The sequence below is a fragment of the Erythranthe guttata genome, chromosome 3, assembly GCF_056151865.1.
Source record: "Erythranthe guttata isolate IM_541 chromosome 3, IM_541, whole genome shotgun sequence".
Classification (NCBI taxonomy): domain Eukaryota; kingdom Viridiplantae; phylum Streptophyta; class Magnoliopsida; order Lamiales; family Phrymaceae; genus Erythranthe; species Erythranthe guttata.
Window position 1 is genome coordinate 17446440 of NC_142535.1, and position 21541 is coordinate 17467980.

Below are 21541 nucleotides of genomic sequence, written 5' to 3' on the forward strand. Positions count from 1 at the left end.
ATTTTAATAATACAATTTTGACTTTGAACTTGATTTTGCCACTTTTCTGGTCTCGTGATCGTAAAAAAATGTAGTCCTTTGAGTTAGTTTTCTAATCCAACCTAAACTAAATTATCTAGATTAGATATGAGGTGAAAAAATTATGCATCACTAGTTACATTTTGAATTCTATATAATAATTCAAAGCGTGAAAGTTGTGGGCAATGTTCACATTTATTCATATCTTTCTCAGTCGCACAACACCTGTAATTCAAGTCGAATTAGATTGGGTCCCGCAATGGATGACCTAGCAGTTGGAGCAAGTGAATCTGTGTCAATTGAACCAAGTTCAAATCCCCTTGCCAATGGTCGCTTGATGGAGGTTGTGATTTGCTTTTCTAGTGTGATTTACTTCTCTCGTATGATTTGCAATATATTATAAGAGAGTGTAGATTTATCCAGTGCATCTATACGTTTGCCTGTAGATTCCTTTATTACCAAAAATAAAAAGTTGGATTAGATTGCTAACTAAATTGTTTCTAGATTTCGTAGTATTGAGTTTTACCAAATTCAGACTGAAGAAATGTCAAAATCAGTCTATGAAATTGAGGCGGTATCACTAAAACTGAAACGGACATTTATTACATCTCGATTGGGTATTATTATGTTCAATTAATCACACAACTAAAATGTGCGACAATCTCAATCTAAAACGTATTTGAACTCCACTCCACATTCTAGAAATGAGAGTGAAAGCCAACTCTATTGAAAAATTGATTTATTGGGCCTACCCATAAGAAACCATAGCAAGCCCATTTATGTAACGCTGTGGAACAAAGCATTAATTTATACAAGCATCACAAAAACCAGACATTCTTGCAAGATAATCATTAGAAAAAAAATAAAAAAAATTAAAGGGATGCTACAAAAATCGAGAACAGAGAGAGAGAGAGAGGTGGGGGGGTGTAGTGGAGGGGTGGCAACTGGCAAATATCAGTTGACCGATGCCATTTTGGGTGGTGGAAAGTTGCATATAACTGTTCAAGATATATCAATTATCAGGTATGAATCAATCAATAATACAATTACAGTTTATTTAATTATTTATTCCTTCTCTTCCATACCAACCCAAAAAGATTCTTACCAGAACAAGAACCCTTCTCTCTGCGTTGGCAAGATTCTTCCAGTATCTTCTTTTCCCACTCTCTTTTTCTCTCTGCTTTCTCTCTGTGTGTGTGTGTGTGCAAGACCCTTTTTAGCTTATTGATCATCCTCCCACATAAAAAAAGGTATCTTTTTTTATTTTTATTTTTTTATATACTAGTTTCACGTGCACCCCAAATTCTGTGAATTAATCTCTGAATTACCCTCTCTCTCTCTCTCTCTCTCTCTCTCTCTCTCTCTCTCTCTCTCTCTCTCTCTCCACTGGGTTTTGTTGGTTGTATCCCTTTGTCTTCAATGGTTGTTCTTTTGGTATCTCTATGTTGTTGGTGTTATCTTTGATTTTTAGTATGATTGTTTTGGTGGCACTTCTGTAATTTATGGTTATTTTTGTTGAAGCACTAAATTTTATACAAGTTGTTGATTGATTATAATATGCACAAATTTGGTGATTTGGTGAACCAAGTTGAGTATACGATAACACCAAAATCTCTGTAATCTCTGTATTCTGTGTGGCATTATAACAGGATTACACGGCATTAAATCGATAATCGGAATAATCGATATCGGTAAAAGAAAAAAAAAAGGATGCAGCTTTATCATCATCCTTATTCATTAGACAGCCAAAAAGTGAGAATTGCATTAGAAGAGAAGAACATCGATTATACATCGTTCCACGTTAATCCAATCACGGGCAAGAATTTCGATTCCAGATTCTTCCGGAAGAATCCGAGCGCAAAACTCCCGGTTTTCCAAAACGGTTCCCACATTTTTTACGACACCATAGAAATCATCCAGTATGTCTTCTTGATTTATTCACATTGTATGTATATTTTCGGTTTGTCATTTCATCACACTAAGCAAGATTATAAAAATTGAATTTTTGCAGGTACATAGAGAGAATCGCAATGGTATCTTCCGGTTTCGACGAATCAGTTCTGAGCAGCGGAGAAATTGTCGAATGGATGTACGAAATCCAACGATGGAATCCCAAATTCTTCACCCTCTCTAACGTTCCACCAAAGTATCGACTCACGGTTTCGAAATTCCTAAGAGGCGTAATCATTGCGAGAATGGCCGAATGTCCGGAATTAGCTAGCTCGTACCATCTCAAACTGAAAGAGGCTTATGAAACGGAAGATAAACTGCGGGACCCACAAGTCATAGTACGGAGCGAAGAGCAATTGGAGAGGATTCTCGATGAAGCCGAAAGGAAACTGAGTGAGAGGAAGTATTTGATTGGAGAAGAGTTCACTTTGGCGGACGTTGTTTTCGTTCCTGTTTTGAGCCGATTGGCCGTCTTGAATTTGGAAGAGAAGTATATCGAGACGAGGCCGAATTTGAGGGAGTACTGGAATTTGGTGCAGAAAAGGCCTAGCTATAAAAAGGTTATTGGGAGGTATTTTCATGGATGGAGGAAACATAGGACTCTGCTAAAAACCTGGTACTTTGTGCAAATCAGAAGTTTACTGAAAAAATATTAGTTCACATAGATGTATATATATATATATATATATATATATATATATATATATATATATATATATATATATATATGCAATTGGATTGTTTTTTGTTGAATTTTGCTTTGTTTTACATCTGGATTGTTTTGTTTTTTTTAAACATTTTTGCAAGTAATAAAAGATGAATTAGTTGTGAAATATTTCATTCAACTGATAATAACTAGAAAAGAATATTGCAATTTGGCAAAACTGAGAACTGTGCAGCAAGGAATGGTGGTACATTTATTAGTATCTCCTATAATATTTCAATGCTATGGGTTAGCGTGTGTATATTTTTTTAGTGTGTGTGTTGTTTTTGTGTGTTTGCTGCGGTGTAGTGTGTGTAATTCTTTTTAGTGTGTATTTTTTGTGTAGTTTGTGTATTTTTGGTGTAGTGTGTGTAATTTTTTCTAGTCTGTGTTTTCGTTGTAGTATTCATATTTTTCAGTGTGTATTGTCGGTGTAGTGTGTGTATTTTTATTTAGTGTGTGTTTTCGGTGTAGTGAGTGTGTGTATTTTTTTTAGTGTGTGTTTTTGGTGTAATGTGTGTATATTTTTTAGTGTGTCTTTTAGTGTGTGTTTTCAAAGTAGTGCGTGTATAAACTTTTTCACGATCAAAATCATCAAAAACTGTATATGACTATATGCTATAGTACACAGATTTTGGGTAAAATTAGTGGAACGTTCGAAAACGTTTTTCACAATCAAAGTCACAAAAAATTGTATGCTATATTACCCAATTTTTTTTATAAAATTAGTGGGATCGTCTGATAAACTTTTTCCCGATCAAAATCACCAAAAACTTTATGTTAGTACACACATTTTGAGGAAAATTGGTGGAACGTCCCAAAAAAAAATTCAAGATCAAAATCAGCAAAACCTTTTTACTATAGTACACACATTTTGGGTAAAATTGGTAAAACGTCCAAAAAACTAGTTCACGATCAAAATTACCAAAAACTGTGTGTTTTCGGTGTAATGTGTGTGTATTTTTTAAGTGTGTGTTTTCGGTTTCGTTTGTGTATTTTATTTTAGTGTGTGTTTTCGGCGTAGTATGTGAGTATTTTTTAGTGTGTGTTTTTTGTGTAGAGTGTGTATATTTTTTAAGTATGTGTTTTCGGTGTAGTGTGTGTATTTTTTTAGTGTGTATTTTTGGTGTAATGTGTGTGATTTTTCTAGTGTCGGTTTTCGGCGTCGTGTGTGCATTTTTTTAGTGTGTGTTTTCGGTGTAGTGTGTGTGTTTTTTAGTGTGTGTTTTCGGTGTAATGTCTGTAATTCTTTTAGTGTGTGTATTCGGTGTAGTATGTGTAAAAACGTTTTCACGATCAAAATCACCAAAAAATGTATATTATAGTACACAAATTTTATTTGAAATTGGTGCAACGTCCAAAAAACTATTTCATGATCAAAACCACAAAGAACTATATACTGTTACAGTACATAGATTTTAGTCGAAATTGGTGGAACATCCAAAAAACTATTTCACGATCAAATTTACCAAAAACTGTATGCTATATAGTACACATATTTTGGGCAAAATTGACGGATCGTCCAAAAAATCCTTTTTATGATCAAAATCACCGTAAATTGTATACTATAATACACAGGTTTTGGGTAAAATTGGCGGATCGTCCCAAAAATATTTTTTATGATCAAAATCACCATAAATTGTATACTAAAATATTTCACGATCAAATTCACCATAAAAACTATTTCACGATCAAATTCACCAAAAACTATTTCACGATCAAATTCACCAAAAACTGTAGTACACAGATTCTGGATAAAACTGGTGGAATGTCCGAATAAAAATTTACGATCAAAATCACAAAAAACTGCATATAGTATAGTACACATATTTTGGGTATAATTGGTGTAACGTCCAAAAAACTTTTTCATGGTCAATATCGCCAGAAATTGTATACTACAGTACACATATTTTAGTTAAAAGTGATGTAACGTCCAAAAAACTATTTCATAATCTAAATCACCAAAAACTGTAGACTATATATATATATATTACACAAATTTTAGTTAAAATTGGTGGAACGTCCCAAAAATTTTTTCACGATCAAAATCACCAAAAATTGTATACTATCGTACATCGTTTTAGTGTAAAATTGGTGAAACGTCCAAAAAACTCACGATCAAAATCACTAAAAAATGTATACACACCGAAAACAGTATGTGTGTATTTTTCAGTGTGTATTTTCGGTGTAGTATTTGTATTGTTTTGTAGTGTGTGTTTTCGGTGTAGTGTTTGTATAGATTTTAGTTTGACTTTTCGATGTAGTGTGTGCATATTTTTTTAGTGAGTGTTTCAGTTGTAGTGTGTGTGCATTATTTAGTGTGTGTTTAAGGTGTTGTGTATTTTTTTTAGTGTGTGTTTTCGGTGTCGTGATTGTATTTTTTTAGTATGTGTTTTCGGTGTAGTGTGTGTATTTTTCTAAGTGTGTGTTTCCGGTGTCGTATGTGTATTTTTTTAATGTGTGTTTTCGGTGTAGTGTGTGTAATTCTTTTTAGTGTGTGTTTTCCGTGTAGTGTGTGTATTTGTTTTAGTGTGTGTTTCCGGTGTAGTATGCGAATTTTTGTAGTGTATGTTTTCGATGTAGTGTGTGTGTATTATTGAAGTGTGTGTTTTCGGTGTCGAGTGTGTATTTTATTTTAGTTTGTGTTTTTCGGTGTATAGTGTGTGAATTTTTAGTGTGTGTCTTTTGTGTAGAGTGTGTATATTTTTAAAGCGTGTGTTTTTGGTGTAATGTATGTATTTTTTTTAGTGTGTGTTTTCGGTGTAGTGGGTGTAATTTCTTCGAGTGTGGGTTTTCGGTGTCGTGTGTGCATTTTATTAAGTGTGTGTTTTTGTGTAGTGTGTGTAATTATTTTTAGTGTGTGTTTTTCGGTATAGTGTGTGTAATTCTTTTTAGTGTGTGTTTTCGATGTAGTGTGTGTAAAAACTTTCTCACGATCAAAATCACCAAAAACTATATACTAGATACATAAATTTTAGTTAAAATTGGTGCAACGTCCAAAAAACTATTTATGATTAAAATCACCAAAAACTATATATTATTATAGTACACATATTTTAGTAAAAATTGGTGGAACGTTCAAAAAACTATTTCACGATCAAAATCATAAAAAAATGTACACTATAGTGCACATATTTTGGGTAAAATTGGTGGAACGTCAAAAAAACTATTTCATGACCAAAATCACTAAAAACTGTACACTATATAGTACACATATTTGTTAGGATAGTAGACTAAAAGTCTCGCTTTTAGCTTCATAATTTTATTATTGAATTAATAAAATAATTTATTATCATTTTATGAAAATCTGCACTAGGGTATTCAATGCATTTAATTGATTGGTTGTCAATTAATTAAAAGCATAAGTCTAATATTCTAATAGTATTCGAGATGGTGTGCTACGGCGCACAGAAAGATCATTTCGAAAGTTCGTTTAGAATATAAAGATAAACGTTCACAATCTAGATGGAAATGGACTAACCATTGGTAAAAGATTGTAGCACAATATTTAAGTGATTGGTCTTGATCACAGTAAACAGAGAATAACTTTTGTAGTTATTGTTTTGACTTATTGTGCTAGCACACCCGGCATGTGTTGAACCGGACAAAGTGAAATAATAGTTTCATCACTGTTCATAAATGAAACTGTATTATTTCTAGTTGACAGTATATTACTTACTCTCTTAATCCCTAGATAATTAACGTACACATTTAATTGATGATCTCTACTTTGATGTCACAATGGGAGAGATTCCTATATTGAGTCAAATGGCCCCCGGTGCGTTGGGTAGAGACATTAAGAATTAATAGGTGGAAATTAATTATCGAAAGGAATCCACATCTCTGAAATATGGGATTGATAATAACCCTTGAGTAGCTTATAAGATTTGTTTATGCCAAGTCCTGGCCAGGTGGATTTCGTATCCGGCATACTCAAATAAGTTAGGCGGGTAAGACTCATGAAAAGAAACCATTTAATTTATTTAGCAGTGAATAAATTATTTGGTGGTTATAAGATATCTTAATGTGGGGAGAATCAAAGTAATGATCGATCGGAGCTCGAATGTAATATTTGAGAATATAAACGGGAGTTCAATAATTATTTTGTAGTGGAAATTAAATAATTATTTAATGATTAATTAAATGAACTCTTTTGAGTTTGGATTTAATTAATTATTAGTTGCCCGATTTATATTTTCTCCTTTAGTCCCTATTGTAGCCCAATGGATTTTCTAATTAATCGAGAAAATAAAGTTCAACTAATATTATATATTGGAATTAATATAGCCGGAAATTAAGTCCCCTTTGGATTGTAATTTTCGACTATATAGAGTTATAGAGAGTAAACTGCAAAAACTACCCCTGTATAATCCCAAAATAGCAAAAACCCCCCTGTGATAAATAAACTAGCAAAAACCCCCCCCGTGAAATTATTTAAATAGCAAAAACCCCCCTATGGAACTATTTGAGGGTTGACTTGATATAAAAAGACACAAATACCCCTGGAGTCTTGCAATTAATAAATTCTTATATTTTATAAATATTTTAATTATTTTATTTAAAAAATAATCAATTTAGTTGTTTACTATTTTTTTTTAATTTCTAAACAAATAAATTAAAAATAATAAATATACATATAATATGTATATATATAAATACATTTTGAGGGTCAATTTTGTCATTTCAAGTCTAAAAAATCAGCTAGGGGGGATTCTGCCTTTGACTAAATTTCACAGGGGGGTTTTTGCTAGTTTATTTATCACAGGGGGGTTTTTGCTATTTCGAGATAACACAGGGGTAGTTTTTGCAGTTTACTCGAGTTATAGAAGGAGTGGGATTTGTTTCCATGTAATCCTCTCTATGTGGGACTCTAATTCCTTGTGCTATATATAATGGAGATTAGGTTGATGAGAGGATAAAAAAAATAACTCTCCTAGACGCCTATTCACGTTGGAGAAGAAAATATTTTTCTCTTCTTCTCTTCTCTCTAAATTCTCGATTATAGGTTTAGATTTCTTCAAGTACAAGTCCACCCTTGTAGAAGAATTATTAATCCGGGATATACAATAGAAGATTATAGGTTTTTAGAGCAAACCATAAATCCCGAATTTTCTGAGCAGTCCCGCGAAGAAATTCACCATAAATCAACCGTTAGTCGGATAGGCTCGAAATTTATACAGTAGCTTCCTAACCCTTAGATCTACAATCTGTCCGAAGGGTTTCTCGATCGGATCAACGATCGCGGAGATATCGGTGAAGGAAGAGGACTAGAAATTTCTGGACAGCAGCTTTTACAAAGGTTGAAGGCTTGACGTGGATCCTCGTTCGTGCGCCGAAGATAGAAACGGATCTGCTCGCAAAAACTGTAAGTTGCTAGATTAGATTTATTCCGCTTTAAACGAATCTAATCAAAGCATGTTAATAAAATTAAAACCGGCTAATCTAGAACCTCTTGCGAATTTTCATTGAATCCTGGGCTTAACATCCCAACAATATTTTGGGTAAAATTGGAGGAACGTCTAAAAAACTATTTCACGATCCAAATCACCAAAAAGTGTATGCTATATAGTACACAAATTTTGGGTAAAATTGGTGGAACGTCTAAAAAAAAAATTCATGATCAAAATCACCAAAACCTGTATGCTATATAGTACACAAATTTTGGGTAAAATTGGTGGAACGTCCCTAAAACTTTTTCACGATCAAAATCACAAAAAACTATATACTTTAGTACACAATTTTTGTGCAAAATTGGTGAAATGTCCAAAATACTATTTCACGATCACAATCACCAAAAAATGTGTACATAGTACATAGATTTTGGTTCAAATTGGTGCAACGTCCAAAAAACTTTTTCTCGATCAAAATCACCAAAAACTGTATACTTTTTATAGTACACAATGTTTTGCTAAAATTAGTGGGTCATCCCAAAAAACTTTTTTATGATCAAAATCACCATAAATTGTTAACTATAGTACACAGATGTTGGGTAAAATTGGTGGAAGGTCTTACAACCTTTTTCACGATCAAAATCACAAAAAACTGTATACTATGTACACATATTTTGGGTAAAATTCGTGGAATGTCAAAAAATCTATTTCACGATCACAATTTACCATAAACTGTATGCTATAGTACACATATTTTAGATAAAACTGGAAAAAAGTCCGGAAAAAAAATTTCACGATCGAAATCACAAAAAACTGCATATACACAAATTTTGGTAATTTTGGGTAAAATTGGTGGAACGTCCAAAAAACTTTTTCACAATCAAAATTACCAAAAACTGTATGCTATATTACACAAATATTACATAAGATTGGTGAATCGTCCAAAAAAAAAAAATTCACGATCTAAATCACAAAAAACTGTATACTATATAGTACACAAGTTTTGGGTAAAATTGGTGGAACGTCCCAAAAACCTTTTCACGATCAAAATCACTAAAAAAATATACGCTTTAGTACACATATTTTGGATAAAAGTGGAACGTCAAAAAAACTTTTTCACGATCAAAATCACCTAAAACTGTATGCGGTTATACACATTTTGGCTAAAATTGATGGAACGTTCAAAAAACTTTTTCACGATCAAAATTACCGAAAAATGTATACTATACTTCACAGATTTTTGGTAAAATTGGTGGAACGTCCAAAAAAAAAAATTTCACGATCAAAATCACCAAAAACTGATTTCAAATTTATCAAAAAATTGTGTTCTATCGTATACAGTATTTGGTGATTCTGACCGTGAAAAAGTTTTTTCAACGTTCCACCAATTTTATCAAAAATTTGTGTACTTATAGTATACAATTTTTCGTGATTTTGATCGTGAAATAGTTTTTTGAACGTTGCACTTATTTTAACTAAAATCTGCGTACTGTAGTATACAGTTTTTGTTGATTTTAATCGTGAAAAAGTTTTTACACACACAACACCGAAAACACACATTAAAAAAAATACACACACTCCACCGGAAACACACTAAAAAGAATTACACACAATACACCGAAAACGCACACTAAAAACAATTACACTCACTACGCCGAAGACACAATCTAAAAAAATATACACACACTACACCGAGGCACGCAATAAAATATATACACACACTAAAAAAAAAACATAAGTGTGTGTAATTCTTTTTAGTGTGTGTTTTCGGTGTCCTATGTTTATTTTTGTTAGTGTGAGTTTTCAGCGAGTGTATATTTTTTAGTGTGCGTTTTTGGTATAGTGTGTGTATATTTTATATGTGTGTGTTTTCGGTGTCGTGTGTGTATTTTTCTAGTGTGTGTTTTCAGTGTAGTGTGTGTAATTTTTTTTAGTGTCTGTTTTCGGTGTAGTGTGTGTAATTGTATTTAGTGTGTGTTTTCGTTGTAGTGTGCGTATATTTTTTTAGTGTGTGTTTTCAATTTAGTGTTAGTGTCTTTTTTAGTGTGTTTTCGGTGTCATGTGTATATATTTTTTAAGTGTGTGTTTTCGATGTCTTGAGTGTATTTTTTTGTAGTGTGTGTTTTCGGTGTAGTGTGTGTAACTTTTTTAGTGTGCTTTTACGGTGTAGTGTGTGTAATTTTTTTAATGTGTGTTTTCGCCTTTCGGTGTAGTGTGCATATATTTATTTAGTGTGTGTTTTCAGTGTAGTGTGTACATTTTTTAGTGTGTGTTTTCGGTGTTGTGTGTATTTTTGGTGTACTATGTGTAATTTTTTCTAGTGTGTATTTTCGGTGTTGTGTGTGTATATTTTTAATGAGTGTTTTCGGTGTAGTGTGTGTAATTCTTTTTAGTGTGTGTTTTCGGCGTAGCGTAGTGAGTGTAATATTTTTTAGTGTGTGTTTTCGGTGTAATGTGTGTATATTTTTTATTGTGTATTTTCGGTGTAGTATGTTTATTTTTTTTGTGTGTTTTCGGTGTAGTATTTGTATATTTTTTTAGTGCATTTTTTCGGTGTAGTGTGTATAATTGTTTATAGTGTGTGTTTTCGATGTAGTGTGTTTGTTTTTTTAGTGTGTGTTTTTTGGTGTAGTGTGTGTAAAAACTTTTTACGATCAAAATAACAAAAAACTGTATACCATAATAGTACACAGTGTTTTTTTTTTAAATTGGTGCAACGTCCAAAATACTATTTCACGATAAAAATCACAAAAAACAGTCTACTATAATACACATTTTTGATTAAACTGGAATCAATTTATGGTAATTTTGATCGTGAAAAAGTTTTTTGGACGTTCCACCAATTCTATCCAAAATTTGTGTTTTATAGTATACTGTTTTTGGTGATTTTGATCGTGATTTTTTTTGGGACTTTCCACCAATTTTACCCAAAATCTATGTGCTATAGTATATAGTTTTTAGTGATTTTGATCGTGAAAAAGTTTTTTGGACGTTCCATCAATTTTAGCCAAAATCTGTGTACTATAGCGTATAATTAAAGGTGATTTTGATCGTGAAAAAGTTTTTTGGACGTTACACAAATTTTATCCAAAATCTTTGTACTATAGCGGAAAGGCTTTGGTGATTTTGATCGTGATTTTTTTTTCGGATGTTCCACTAATTCTAACAAAAATCAGTGTACTATAATATACAGTTTTGGTGATTTTGATCATGAAAAAGTTTTTTTAGGACGATTCGCCAATTTTATCAAAAAATTGTGTACTATATAGGATACATTTTTTTGGTGATTTTGACTGTGAAAAAGTTTTTTGGACGTTCTACCAATTTTACTAAAAATTTGTGATCTATTATTGTGTACAATTTTTTAGTTTTTTGGAAGTTCCACCAATTTTACCCAAAATTTATGTACTAATGTAGAGTTTTTGGTAATTTTGATCGTGAAATAGTTTTTTGGAAGTTGCACCAATTTTAACTAAAATTTGTTTACTAAAGTACATAGTTTTTTGTGATTTTGATTGTGAATTTTTTTCTTTGCACGTTCCACCAATTTTAACTTAAATTTGTGTACATAGTCTACAGTTTTTGGTGATTTAGATCGTAAAAAAGTTTTTTGGATGTTGCACCACTTTTAACTAAAATCTGTGTACTATATAGTAAACAAATTTTTAGTGATATTGATCGTAAAAAGGTTTTTTGGACGTTCCACCTGTTTTACCCAAAATCTGTGTTGACTTTGATCGAAAAATATTTTTTTGAACGTTGCACCAATTTTACAGTTTTTTGGACGTTGCACCTATTCGTGTACTCTTCTACTATACAGTTTTTGGTAATTTTGATTGTGAAATTTTTTTGGAACTTTCCACCAATTTTACCTAAAATTTGTGTATTATAGCATATCTGTTTTGGTGATTTAGATCGTGAAAAAGTTTTTTTAACATTCCACGAATTTTACCCAAAAAATTTGTCTACTATAGCACACAAATTTTGTTGATTTTGATCGTGAAATAGTTTTTGCACGTTCCAACAATTTTATAAATAATTTTCAGCATATAATTTTTTTTTTCAGAAAATTTGGGTGGAATTTTTGGGCTGTGTAAAATAAAATTAGAAAAAAAATTGGGAATAAATTGAGTACAAGAGAGAAATAAATAGGAACACCTTTTATACACAATAGAAGGAGTATTTTCGTCCAACATCTTGTTTTAACATGACTTAAGAACAGGGGTCACTTTGTCGCATTTTCTAGTACATGAGGTATTTGCGACACTAAGAATAGTATCAGGGTGCAATTTGTATTTAACTCGTATATTTTAGGGTAAATTAAGAAAACCCCATGAACTTAGGCTAAATAACGAAAAACACCACCACTTATTCATAATACCCAATACGCCCCTAAGTTCGTTATTTTGGCAATTACGAGGTGTTTTTCATTATTTAGCATAAGTGCAGGGGCGTTTTCGTAATTTACTGAATATTTTATTTTCTTTTTCGTTTTTATATAAAATTATTAAGAAAAACTGAAATTATTATAAAATAATAAAATAATAAAACGAAGGAGGAAAACCAGAAAAAACGAATGATCGTAATTGAGGACTGGCGTTTCACAATTTCGTTACCAGATCTTCATACGTAAATCTTTAAACCCTCTACACTTTCCCAATTCCCTGCTCTTCTGAAATCAAAAATAAATTATATTTTTTCTGTAATTGTGGGATTCGAGAATCCTGATCAAACAGTATCGAGTACTGGAATTTTCAGATTTTTTTATTTTCTTTCACACATCGATCCAATAAAACAATTGAAACAAATAGAGAAAGGGTTTCGTGATTTCAACGAAACCCAGTTTGTTTCCGGGTTGAATCCGCATTGGAAATGGATCCCCCTCTTTCTCTCTGTTAAAATTGGCTGTTCAACTTCGTGTAGCTCCCTTCTGCGATCTGGTGATTTTGAACTACTGTGTATGGTGAATCGTAGCCGTTGGTCTGATTTCGAGGTGTTTCTGCTGATGCTGTTGTTTGGCGCTAACCCCTTCTCTCGGTAGTAATCTCACTCTTCTTTTTTTTTCTGCTATTTTTTACTCGTTTGATTGATGAGTTTGTGGGGTTGGGATTTGTGATTTCCAATTGGTGGGGACACTATTTAATTAAGTACATGTGTCGGGAATCGGAACTGAATGCGCATTGCAGATTGGTAGGGTAGGAGGGGAGTCGGAGATCGATATGGTGTGGTTCGAAAGGATTAGAATGAAATCGAAGATAAAATGGGCGGCGCTAGGTGGACTGGTGCTGTCGTTTGCTTCGATAATGGTGCATTTGTTTCTTGCAAAGTCAAGTGCTAGCCTTGTGCAGTATGGTGCTATCACAGCTTTTACCGAGGATCTGAATCACATTGACAACTCAGGCAGAAAGGTAAACAAGGGAGTTGTTCGATAAATGTTTCGTATATTGAATTTGTTTGTTTGGATAAGAGATTGAGAGATTCTTTATAATTTTTTAATGTATGGATAATATTTTGTGGATTCTGATTAGGGTGCTGGTTATCGGAGGTTATGGGGAAAGGTGAATGCATTGGAACCCTTGCAGCCGTACGCAAACCCGAGAAGTATACCTTATCTTGGTACGTTCTTGAGTTGTTGCCATTTGAATTCAGACAAATAGTTTGCATTGTGATACTATTGCATGCACGAGGGATGGATCATGATATTACTTGTGTTAATGGGTTAAGTATAATCCTCAGATTCTATGTATTCTTCCTGCATAGATCATTGTCATCTAGTCTTGTATCAACTATGTTTTCATGTACGTGATGGTGCATAGTTTGCATGAAACTTGTCTTGAATGTATAATATATTGATAGCCTACAAAAAGTATTGCTCGGAAAGAAACCCTTTATCACTAAAGTTCTATTCTCACAGTAGTTGAAAATGTGCTCTTGCGCTGAATGAGATGAAATTTCGTGTGATGCTTGAGGATATAGTTTGCTGCAAACAGAATCCATGTACAATAGCATCCATCATAAGAGGGGAAAAACAATTAGGAGTAAAAGCTGTATAAGTATGCCACCTGTCACATGGATTAGTATGTGGATCTTCAGATTCGACGAGCTTTCGCCACACTACTACACCATTTGAATGTTTTTGACTTCTCTGTTTCAGTTCCTAATGGGAAGAGCAATGGTTTCGTTTATGCTAAAATTCACGGTGGCTTTGAGAATATCAGAACCTCGGTAATCTCGATTCCTCCTATTAATTTTTTTTTTCGTTCTGGCTCAATATACGTATCCTAATCGACTTTTTGAATGTGCTAGATCTGCGATCTGGTCACAGTGGCAAGGCTTCTGAATGCTACCCTTGTTATACCTGAGATTCAAGAAAGTACTCAATCAAAAGGCATCAGGTTTCTGTTAATATTTATGTAGAAAAAGATGACAAGTCACTCCCAGTTGTCATTTATAAAACTCAATTTCATTGAATGCATTGCAGTTCCAAGTTCAAGAGTTTTTCATATCTTTATGATGAAGATCTATTCATAGCGGGATTAGCTAGTGACGTGATCGTTGTAAAGAGCCTACCACCAAACTTAAAAGAAGGCAGGATAAAGAAACAATATCCCATTTTCAGACCCAAAAGTTCTTCTTCTCCCAATTTTTATTTGAATGACGTTTTACCAAAACTGAAGAGTGCAAAGGTCATTGGCTTAATACTTACGGATGCAGGATGCTTAGAGGTATACACACACACACACACACACACACACGCACACACACACACACACACACACACATACACATATATACATATATATTCTTTTTTTGGTATTCCACTCTTTGACTTGTTTTTTGTGAATCGTATATAGTAACTAAAAATGACAATGATAAATTGATTTGTCACAATGTCTTCATTAACCAAAGTTATCTGTGCAATACTTCGATAGTAGTGTCACTTTGTTTTAAGCAAGGAGTAATGGTCTTATGGCTTGAGTCAAAATTCCAAAAGACACGAGAAAATAGAAAACCAGCATAAGGTTAATGGACGAAATAAGCTATCAAAATAAAGCTATCATTCGTGGGACACCTATCTAGAGAACAATTAAGCTGGCATGATATGTTAATTTTCCATACTTTTTCCCACCATGATTGTATTGCTATGTTTTCCCTTTCTTTTGCAGTCCATCCTTCCCGCAAGCTTGGTTGAGTACCAGAGGCTCAGGTGTCGGGTCGCATTTCACGCATTGCATTTCCGTGCAGAAATTGTTAGAGTTGCACATCAAATGGTAGAAAGGCAAGTGACTTGATTGGTTTTAGTACTTTCTGTACAGTTCTTGATTGTGATAGATTGGGTAAAGGCGGAGAAATCCTCTTTTCATATCACAAGTATTAAGTTGCTAAAGAACTTGATATTTACACTGAGAAACTGTAGAGTATGTCATTCATCCTACTCTTAGTGAATAGAATAAAAACACCCATTGCCTGATGCGTTTTATGCATCCGACCTGATTATGCAGTAAACTATAGCTATTTTCTTTTGAAGTTGATCTCTTATTTCATGTCCCTTTGTCTTCCCGCACGTCAGAATTTTTATGCTTTAGGTATTAAAGAACACATAGGGTCTTACTGTAAATTCCATGAAATGCCTTGCCTGTAACAATCGTAGTAAAAGAAAAAAAGGAAAGAACTACTTTAGGTTCCTCCTGTGTAGTTGTGAGTTTTAAAGGAAAATTTCCCTTGCTTCTCGTGTAGTTTTTGTGCAAATACAGCATCTGTTTCAGACTTTGAGTATGAAATTCAGAAAGGTTATGATCTTAGCATTTTATATATCATTCTACAGGTTACGAGGTTCTGGTCAACCATATCTTGCTTACCATCCAGGGTTGAAGAGGGATACCCTAGCATATCATGGCTGTGCTGAACTCTTTCAGGTAAGCAATGCATCTTAATTTGGTTTTATAATTGAGGACACTACCAGATTTTTTTAAAAGTTAACCTACATTTTGTAAATCTGTATTCAGCGAGCATGATGTAATTGCGCGAACTCATATGTAATATGCTATGTGAAATATAAGATACATTTCACTGTTTGCTTTGACTTTTGCAAAGCTCGTTTTAGCCTTTTCCATTGGATAAAATTATCGAATCAATTTTGTATTAACAATACCAAGTATTAAGTTTATGAGTTGGATGCTGACTCCTGGAATTTAATCCCGTTTGAGTAGGATGTACACACGGAACTCATACAATACCGTCGAGCACAGATGATTAAACGAGGAGTAATAAAAGAACAACTAATTGTGGATTCATACACTCGGAAAGCAAATGGTTCATGTCCATTAATGCCAGAAGAGGTATTAATCTCTCTCCTTTCTTTCGGTATTAGAGGATCAGTGTGCAGTGCTGTAATACTATCTCTTAATGTTGGATCCCAGTTATTATCTTTAGATTTGACTGAAGTTTACTCTTTGGTTGCTGCATAAACTAATTTCCTTACTTTAATCTTTGTGCGTATTACTAACTGAAAACGAGTTAATAACTGAAAAAAAAACTGGTGGAATGAAAATGGCTGTGAATATCGAGATTTAGTAATAGTGGTTGCTATATAACATTTATTAGCATATATTTCTAGTTGAACCAAAAAATTTATGCTTTTTTTTTCCTCATAAAAACTGTAGGTTGGACTTCTCCTTCGAGCCATGGGTTACCCTCCAAGAACAAGAATATACTTAGCAGGTTCCGAAGCCTTTGGTGGTCAAAGGGTTCTGATTCCTTTACGAGCCATGTACGCCAACTTAGTGGATCGTACTTCTTTATGCAGTAAACACGAGCTGTCCAATATTATTGGCCCCGAAACCCAATTTCCTGCAGATTCTTTCGAGTTTCCACCAACAAAGAGTGCAAAACAACTAAAAGAACAATGGGACAAAGCTGGTCCACGCCCTAGGCCTCTTCCTCCACCACCTGACCGACCTATTTATAGACACGAAAAAGAAGGCTGGTATGGATGGATTGCAGAAAAAGATTCAGAACCTGACCCTTCGCCGAATGATTTTAGAGACAAAGCACACCGTTTGCTTTGGGATGCTCTTGACTACATTGTTTCTTTGGAAGCTGATGCTTTCTTCCCTGGTTTTGACAACGATCTTAGTGGATGGCCTGATTTTTCCAGTTTAGTGATGGGGCATCGGTTGTACAAAATGGCCTCGAGTAGAACATATAGACCTAACAGGTAAAAAAAATGTTATTATCTGCAAATCCAGTGTTATTTTCTAGGGAGGTGTTAAATGTTGTTTCAATTTTATCAGTGTCTTTGCTACTTTAAATGTGATTTTGACCATCTTTCAGTCCAAATTTGATAAGTCAAACACCAAAGTTGTAGTCCTTTGAGTAGTTGGCTTTCTAATCCAACTTGAATCGACTGGATAGGATGTCGAGTGAGAAAGATATGCATGAATAACGAACATTGGCAACAATTTGATGTTATAAGTTTTGACTGTAACTCAATCATGCATAACTCTCTCACCCGACATTCAGTCGAGTTGATCCAAGTTGTATTAGAAAGCTAACTCAAAGAACTACAACTTTGATGGTTTGACTTTTGCCAAATTCGTACTAAAAAATATGTTAAAATCACATTTAATGTCGAAACGAATCGGTAAACTTGAAACAACATATAACATTTCAGCATTTTCTATCGCTCTAGGTGTTTGACCTCCCTAAATAATTCGTACTCTTGTTCATTTACGCAGGAAATATCTTACTGAACTGTTGAACAGTACCAGTGAACATCTTTACCATCCTCCACGAAATTGGACTCTCAAGGTAAGAGAACACCTCAACAAAAGCATGTCAGAGGATGGCATTCTGCATGGGTTTCGTCAATTAAAACCAAAGTCGTTTCTCTCTCATCCCTTACCTGAATGTTCGTGCACAACTGTCAAAAGTGCCGATTCACAAAAGGGCAGTGGACTTCAAATTATTTACGGAGAACAAAACGAGTGTCCTCTAGGGTTGGAATTAGGTTTGAAAACGGTTGGATCACAAGAGAGCAGTGACGATGACACTGAAACGCAAGAAGATGAAACTGAAACAGAGTTATTGGATTCAGATGAAAATAGCCAAGCTGACACAATACCTTCTTCGGAGCAGGATGAAGAAATGGACCCTGATGATTAAGATCAACGGTATAGATCTTGTTCTGAGTTCATATGCATGATAAGGCTATGAAAAATTTCGTCTGTGGACTTAGAAAGTGGTATTATGTTGGCTCGCGGAATATTGGCTTTATCAAGGCAGCAGTGCAAATTTTGTAGGGGATTGATTAAATGGGATTGCACGAGTTCTTGAAAATAGTTTTAGGTGAATGCAAATGCATTCACTTGCCCTCGGCCGTAGGGTAGGGATAAAGTTTTTTTTTTTTTTTTTCGGTAAATGATTATCACAGCTTTTTCCGTTTATTGAGGATATAGAAGGATGAGAGTCGTGAGACCTCATGCACACACATTTTTTCCACACAAAACTCAACAGTCAACATACCGGTATAAATTTTCTCTTTGGTTATATGTTCAGAATTCAGATGAGTTGAATTTGGAATGCAGGTGTACTTGTTACAGATTGGTTGATTTTATTCGATCTCTCTCTCTCTAATTTTCGAATATGCCCTTTGCATACAAAATCAGGGAATCAGTCGTGTATATAAAATCAGGGAATTAGTTGAATACAAGTAGCTAAAATTCCGAAAGCTGCTATACTTTTAACTATTATCTGGACTGAAGCCGAATGTGCTTAGCTTTTGTCGGATTTGTTGAAATGGTGTTATGTGCAGAACTACGAGTTAGAGATCATTCATTGTTCGTTCAAAGTTTTCCCCAGTTGAGATTATTCATCGAACTTCACAAGTTTAGTTACTAAAGTACATAATCGATTGAAATCTAGCTTCGACGTACAGCAATTTCATATCCTAACTAGTTCTGGTAAAGAAACTTTTAGTACACACTATACAGTCAGTATGTAACGATTATACTATATCGAGAAAGAAACTTGTAAACAGAAGAAAAAGTGCATCAAGTGCGATTTCCAGAAACTGAGAGTAACAAACAAAAGTACGACCTCATAATTTTTAAAGAAAATGTCTATAAGAGCTTGGATTAACATTTTCAAGGCAAACTTCTTATCAAATTGTTTTAAACCTCTATTTATTGACCAAATAAAACACAATACTGAAGGCTACAACATCTAACTGAAACACATCAGTGCATCCTAAAAGTGCATATTATCGCCAAAAAGTTGCTCTCAAGAAAAATAATAACGAGAACCGGAAAAGAAGAGACGTCGGTTGTGCAATTACGCAGGAGCAGATATTTCAGAGCTTACCCCTTCGTCCAACTCCTTAACAGCACTGATGAGAGCCCTCGTTCTGCCATTAAGAATCAAGCCATTCTTCCTCATTTTCTTCTCCAACTTTGCAGCAGTTTCCCAATCTAAAGCCTTTAAGCAAAGAGATTTGATCATTTTATTGTACTCGTCGTGATTGGGATGAACACCATGCCCCTTCATCTCCCTCAACAGATCCACAGCTTTGTCGAATTGCTCGAGTTTGCAGAACCCACGAATGAGTGTATGGTATGTAACCGTGGTTAGTTTCGAGTGATTCTTTTTGGCCTCAGCGAATATCTTGCATGCTTTTTCCATTTCACCACCCCTGGCATAGCTACTCATAATCACACTATAGGTATACACATCAGGTTTTAAGCCTCTGCTCTTCATCACTTTCATCAGATACAGTGACTCCTTCATATCACCAGCTTTAGCAAGCCCGTTAATTACGGAGTTGAATACAGCATTTCCAGGATGTGGGCCAGATTTAATCATCTCAAGAAGCAACTTTTTGGCCCCTTCCGCATCTTCAATCCAGCACAATTTCTTGATGACACTTGAGAAGGGCTTAATTGCATACTTCCGTTTCTCTGCTGGATAATCATTCAACATCTCTAAGGCCGAGGAAACGTTCTGTTTATCGAGTTCTTTATCTATTTCCTTTTCAGAACCCTTACCAGCTCTCTCAATTCGAGAAAGAGAGCCGATCAAGAAGTCGATTGACGATTGAGGAGGATACATTTTCTTGTCCTTTGCATACAGATAAACCAAGTGTGCATCTTTCGTCATGCCTCCTTTGCACAAGGAGGAAATTATCTTCCCAACTCTCTCGGCATCGGGCAATTTATCTGCACTCAGCATCTTTTCACAAACAGAGCAAGCCCAGGTGTAAAAGGACCTCTTGCAAAGCACTTCAAGAGTTGAATAATACGTATCAGCATTCGGAACACATCCGAGTTCCTCAAACTTATTGAGCACATCAAATGCTGCCTTCGCTTTTCCTAACCTCGAAAACACTTCGATTAATGAATTTAAACTCTTTGTGCTCACCAACCCATTCTCCTTATCCCCCACCTCGTTTACCAAATCCCACAATGCATATGCTTCTGTTCTCCTGTTTTCAGTGCATATAGCACTAACTAGCGCATCAAGCACCACTGTGGTCAACTTAAACTCTGGTTTCTTCAAAATCCAACTGAAGAAACAGATCAAATTTTCCCCTGGTATATATTGGGTTTCGAGCACCTTCAACACGAGATCGTCGTTCAAACCCAAATTCATTCCTTCGAAATCAGATTCCAAAGAGCCGTTAGCCGTACCGCTACTCTGAAGCAAAGACAATAGAGTCTCCACCTTCTCCGGATCATTCTCCTTTACTTGCCCAACACCGTCGTCTTCATCAAGACCCCTAACGTCTTTGAAATAGTCTACGGTGCTTTCGGACGAAAAATCCTTATCTTCAAGTTCAGATTTTGCATTTTCATCAAACACGTTCATTGCACCAAAATCAGAATCACCAGTGATTTCATTTGCCTCTGAAATTAGGGGTTCGGAGAGTGGTTCCTCGTGAATTTCAGCTGTGTCCGATGAGAAAAGTCTCGTGTTTTGGTGGAAATCGGAAATTGCAGAGAAATGCGAGAAGCGAGATGCAGATTCAGTAAATGGTAGTAATAGGCTTACTGTTTCGCGGTGGGGTATCTGACGATGAAGGATCGGCGGACGCGATGCCGGCAACGCCGCACGCCGGCGGATCAAAGCACTTCTTACTAATCGCGTCCACATTCTCTCTCTCTCTCTCTCTCTCTCTCTCTCTCTACTGAGTCCGGTGAAATGGTGCAGGAAAGAAAACCCTAACCAGGTGATGCGGGAGGGTTTTAACAGCGGCGAATTTTTTGATTTAAAGTATTATTTTTGGGTTAGGAATTGAAGATAGAAAAATAAACGAGGTAGAAAATGCAAAATTTGGAGAAACATAAAAAAAGAATTTGGGGGTGAAAGTGTAATTTAGTGAAGATCTGTGTACTTTCCACATTTTCTTACTTCATCTGTACCAATCTACGGCCGTTACAAATCCGGCAAAGGAAAGAGACGGCAATTAAGAGAAAAATAAATTAAA

The 21541-nt window shown here is 34.6% G+C and overlaps 3 protein-coding genes across 7 annotated transcripts; 2 read left to right on the forward strand and 1 right to left on the reverse strand.

The window, feature by feature from the left end:
• Positions 1-998: 998 nt before the first annotated feature.
• On the forward strand, positions 999-2801 carry LOC105963424 (Glutathione S-transferase family protein). 3 transcript variants are annotated; one of them, XM_088815824.1, is made up of 3 exons: positions 999-1041; positions 1668-1937; positions 2030-2801. In XM_088815824.1, exons 2-3 carry the CDS (start codon positions 1729-1731, stop codon positions 2622-2624), a joined length of 804 nt encoding a protein of 267 aa, XP_088671950.1. In that variant the 5' UTR covers positions 999-1041; positions 1668-1728; the 3' UTR covers positions 2625-2801. The 3 variants fall into 3 exon arrangements, with proteins under 3 accessions (XP_088671950.1, XP_088671951.1, XP_012843282.2); XM_088815825.1 differs by lacking the exon at positions 999-1041 and adding an exon at positions 1059-1268; XM_012987828.2 differs by lacking the exon at positions 999-1041 and having other exon boundaries at positions 1308-1937.
• Positions 2802-12579: 9778 nt separating this feature from the next.
• Positions 12580-18642, forward strand: EDA30 (O-fucosyltransferase family protein). 3 transcript variants are annotated; one of them, XM_012987826.2, is made up of 11 exons: positions 12580-13098; positions 13248-13469; positions 13590-13677; positions 14216-14286; positions 14368-14456; positions 14543-14786; positions 15228-15340; positions 15887-15977; positions 16272-16400; positions 16725-17278; positions 17799-18642. In XM_012987826.2, the coding sequence occupies exons 2-11, from the start codon at positions 13281-13283 to the stop codon at positions 18223-18225; spliced, it is 1995 nt and encodes a 664-aa protein (XP_012843280.2). In that variant the 5' UTR covers positions 12580-13098; positions 13248-13280; the 3' UTR covers positions 18226-18642. The 3 variants fall into 3 exon arrangements, with proteins under 3 accessions (XP_012843280.2, XP_088671954.1, XP_088671955.1); XM_088815828.1 differs by having other exon boundaries at positions 12594-13098; positions 13210-13469; XM_088815829.1 differs by lacking the exons at positions 12580-13098; positions 13248-13469 and having other exon boundaries at positions 13590-13869; positions 14140-14286.
• A 469-nt stretch (positions 18643-19111) lies between these two features.
• Positions 19112-21207, reverse strand: LOC105963441 (Tetratricopeptide repeat (TPR)-like superfamily protein). The gene has a single exon (XM_088815830.1). It carries the CDS (start codon positions 21205-21207, stop codon positions 19393-19395), a length of 1815 nt encoding a protein of 604 aa, XP_088671956.1. The 3' UTR covers positions 19112-19392.
• Positions 21208-21541: the final 334 nt, after the last annotated feature.

Bases quoted from the DNA above. Each gene is read 5' to 3' on its own strand.
- LOC105963424 (XM_088815824.1), top strand. From the start codon at position 1,729: ATGCAGCTTTATCATCATCCTTATTCATTAGACAGCCAAAAAGTGAGA. The intron at 1,938-2,029 runs GTATGTCTTCTT...GAATTTTTGCAG, and splicing joins GACACCATAGAAATCATCCA to GTACATAGAGAGAATCGCAA.
- EDA30 (XM_012987826.2), top strand. From the start codon at position 13,281: ATGGTGTGGTTCGAAAGGATTAGAATGAAATCGAAGATAAAATGGGCG. The intron at 13,470-13,589 runs GTAAACAAGGGA...GATTCTGATTAG, and splicing joins TTGACAACTCAGGCAGAAAG to GGTGCTGGTTATCGGAGGTT. The intron at 14,787-15,227 runs GTATACACACAC...TTTCTTTTGCAG, and splicing joins CGGATGCAGGATGCTTAGAG to TCCATCCTTCCCGCAAGCTT.
- LOC105963441 (XM_088815830.1), bottom strand. From the start codon at position 21,207: ATGTGGACGCGATTAGTAAGAAGTGCTTTGATCCGCCGGCGTGCGGCG.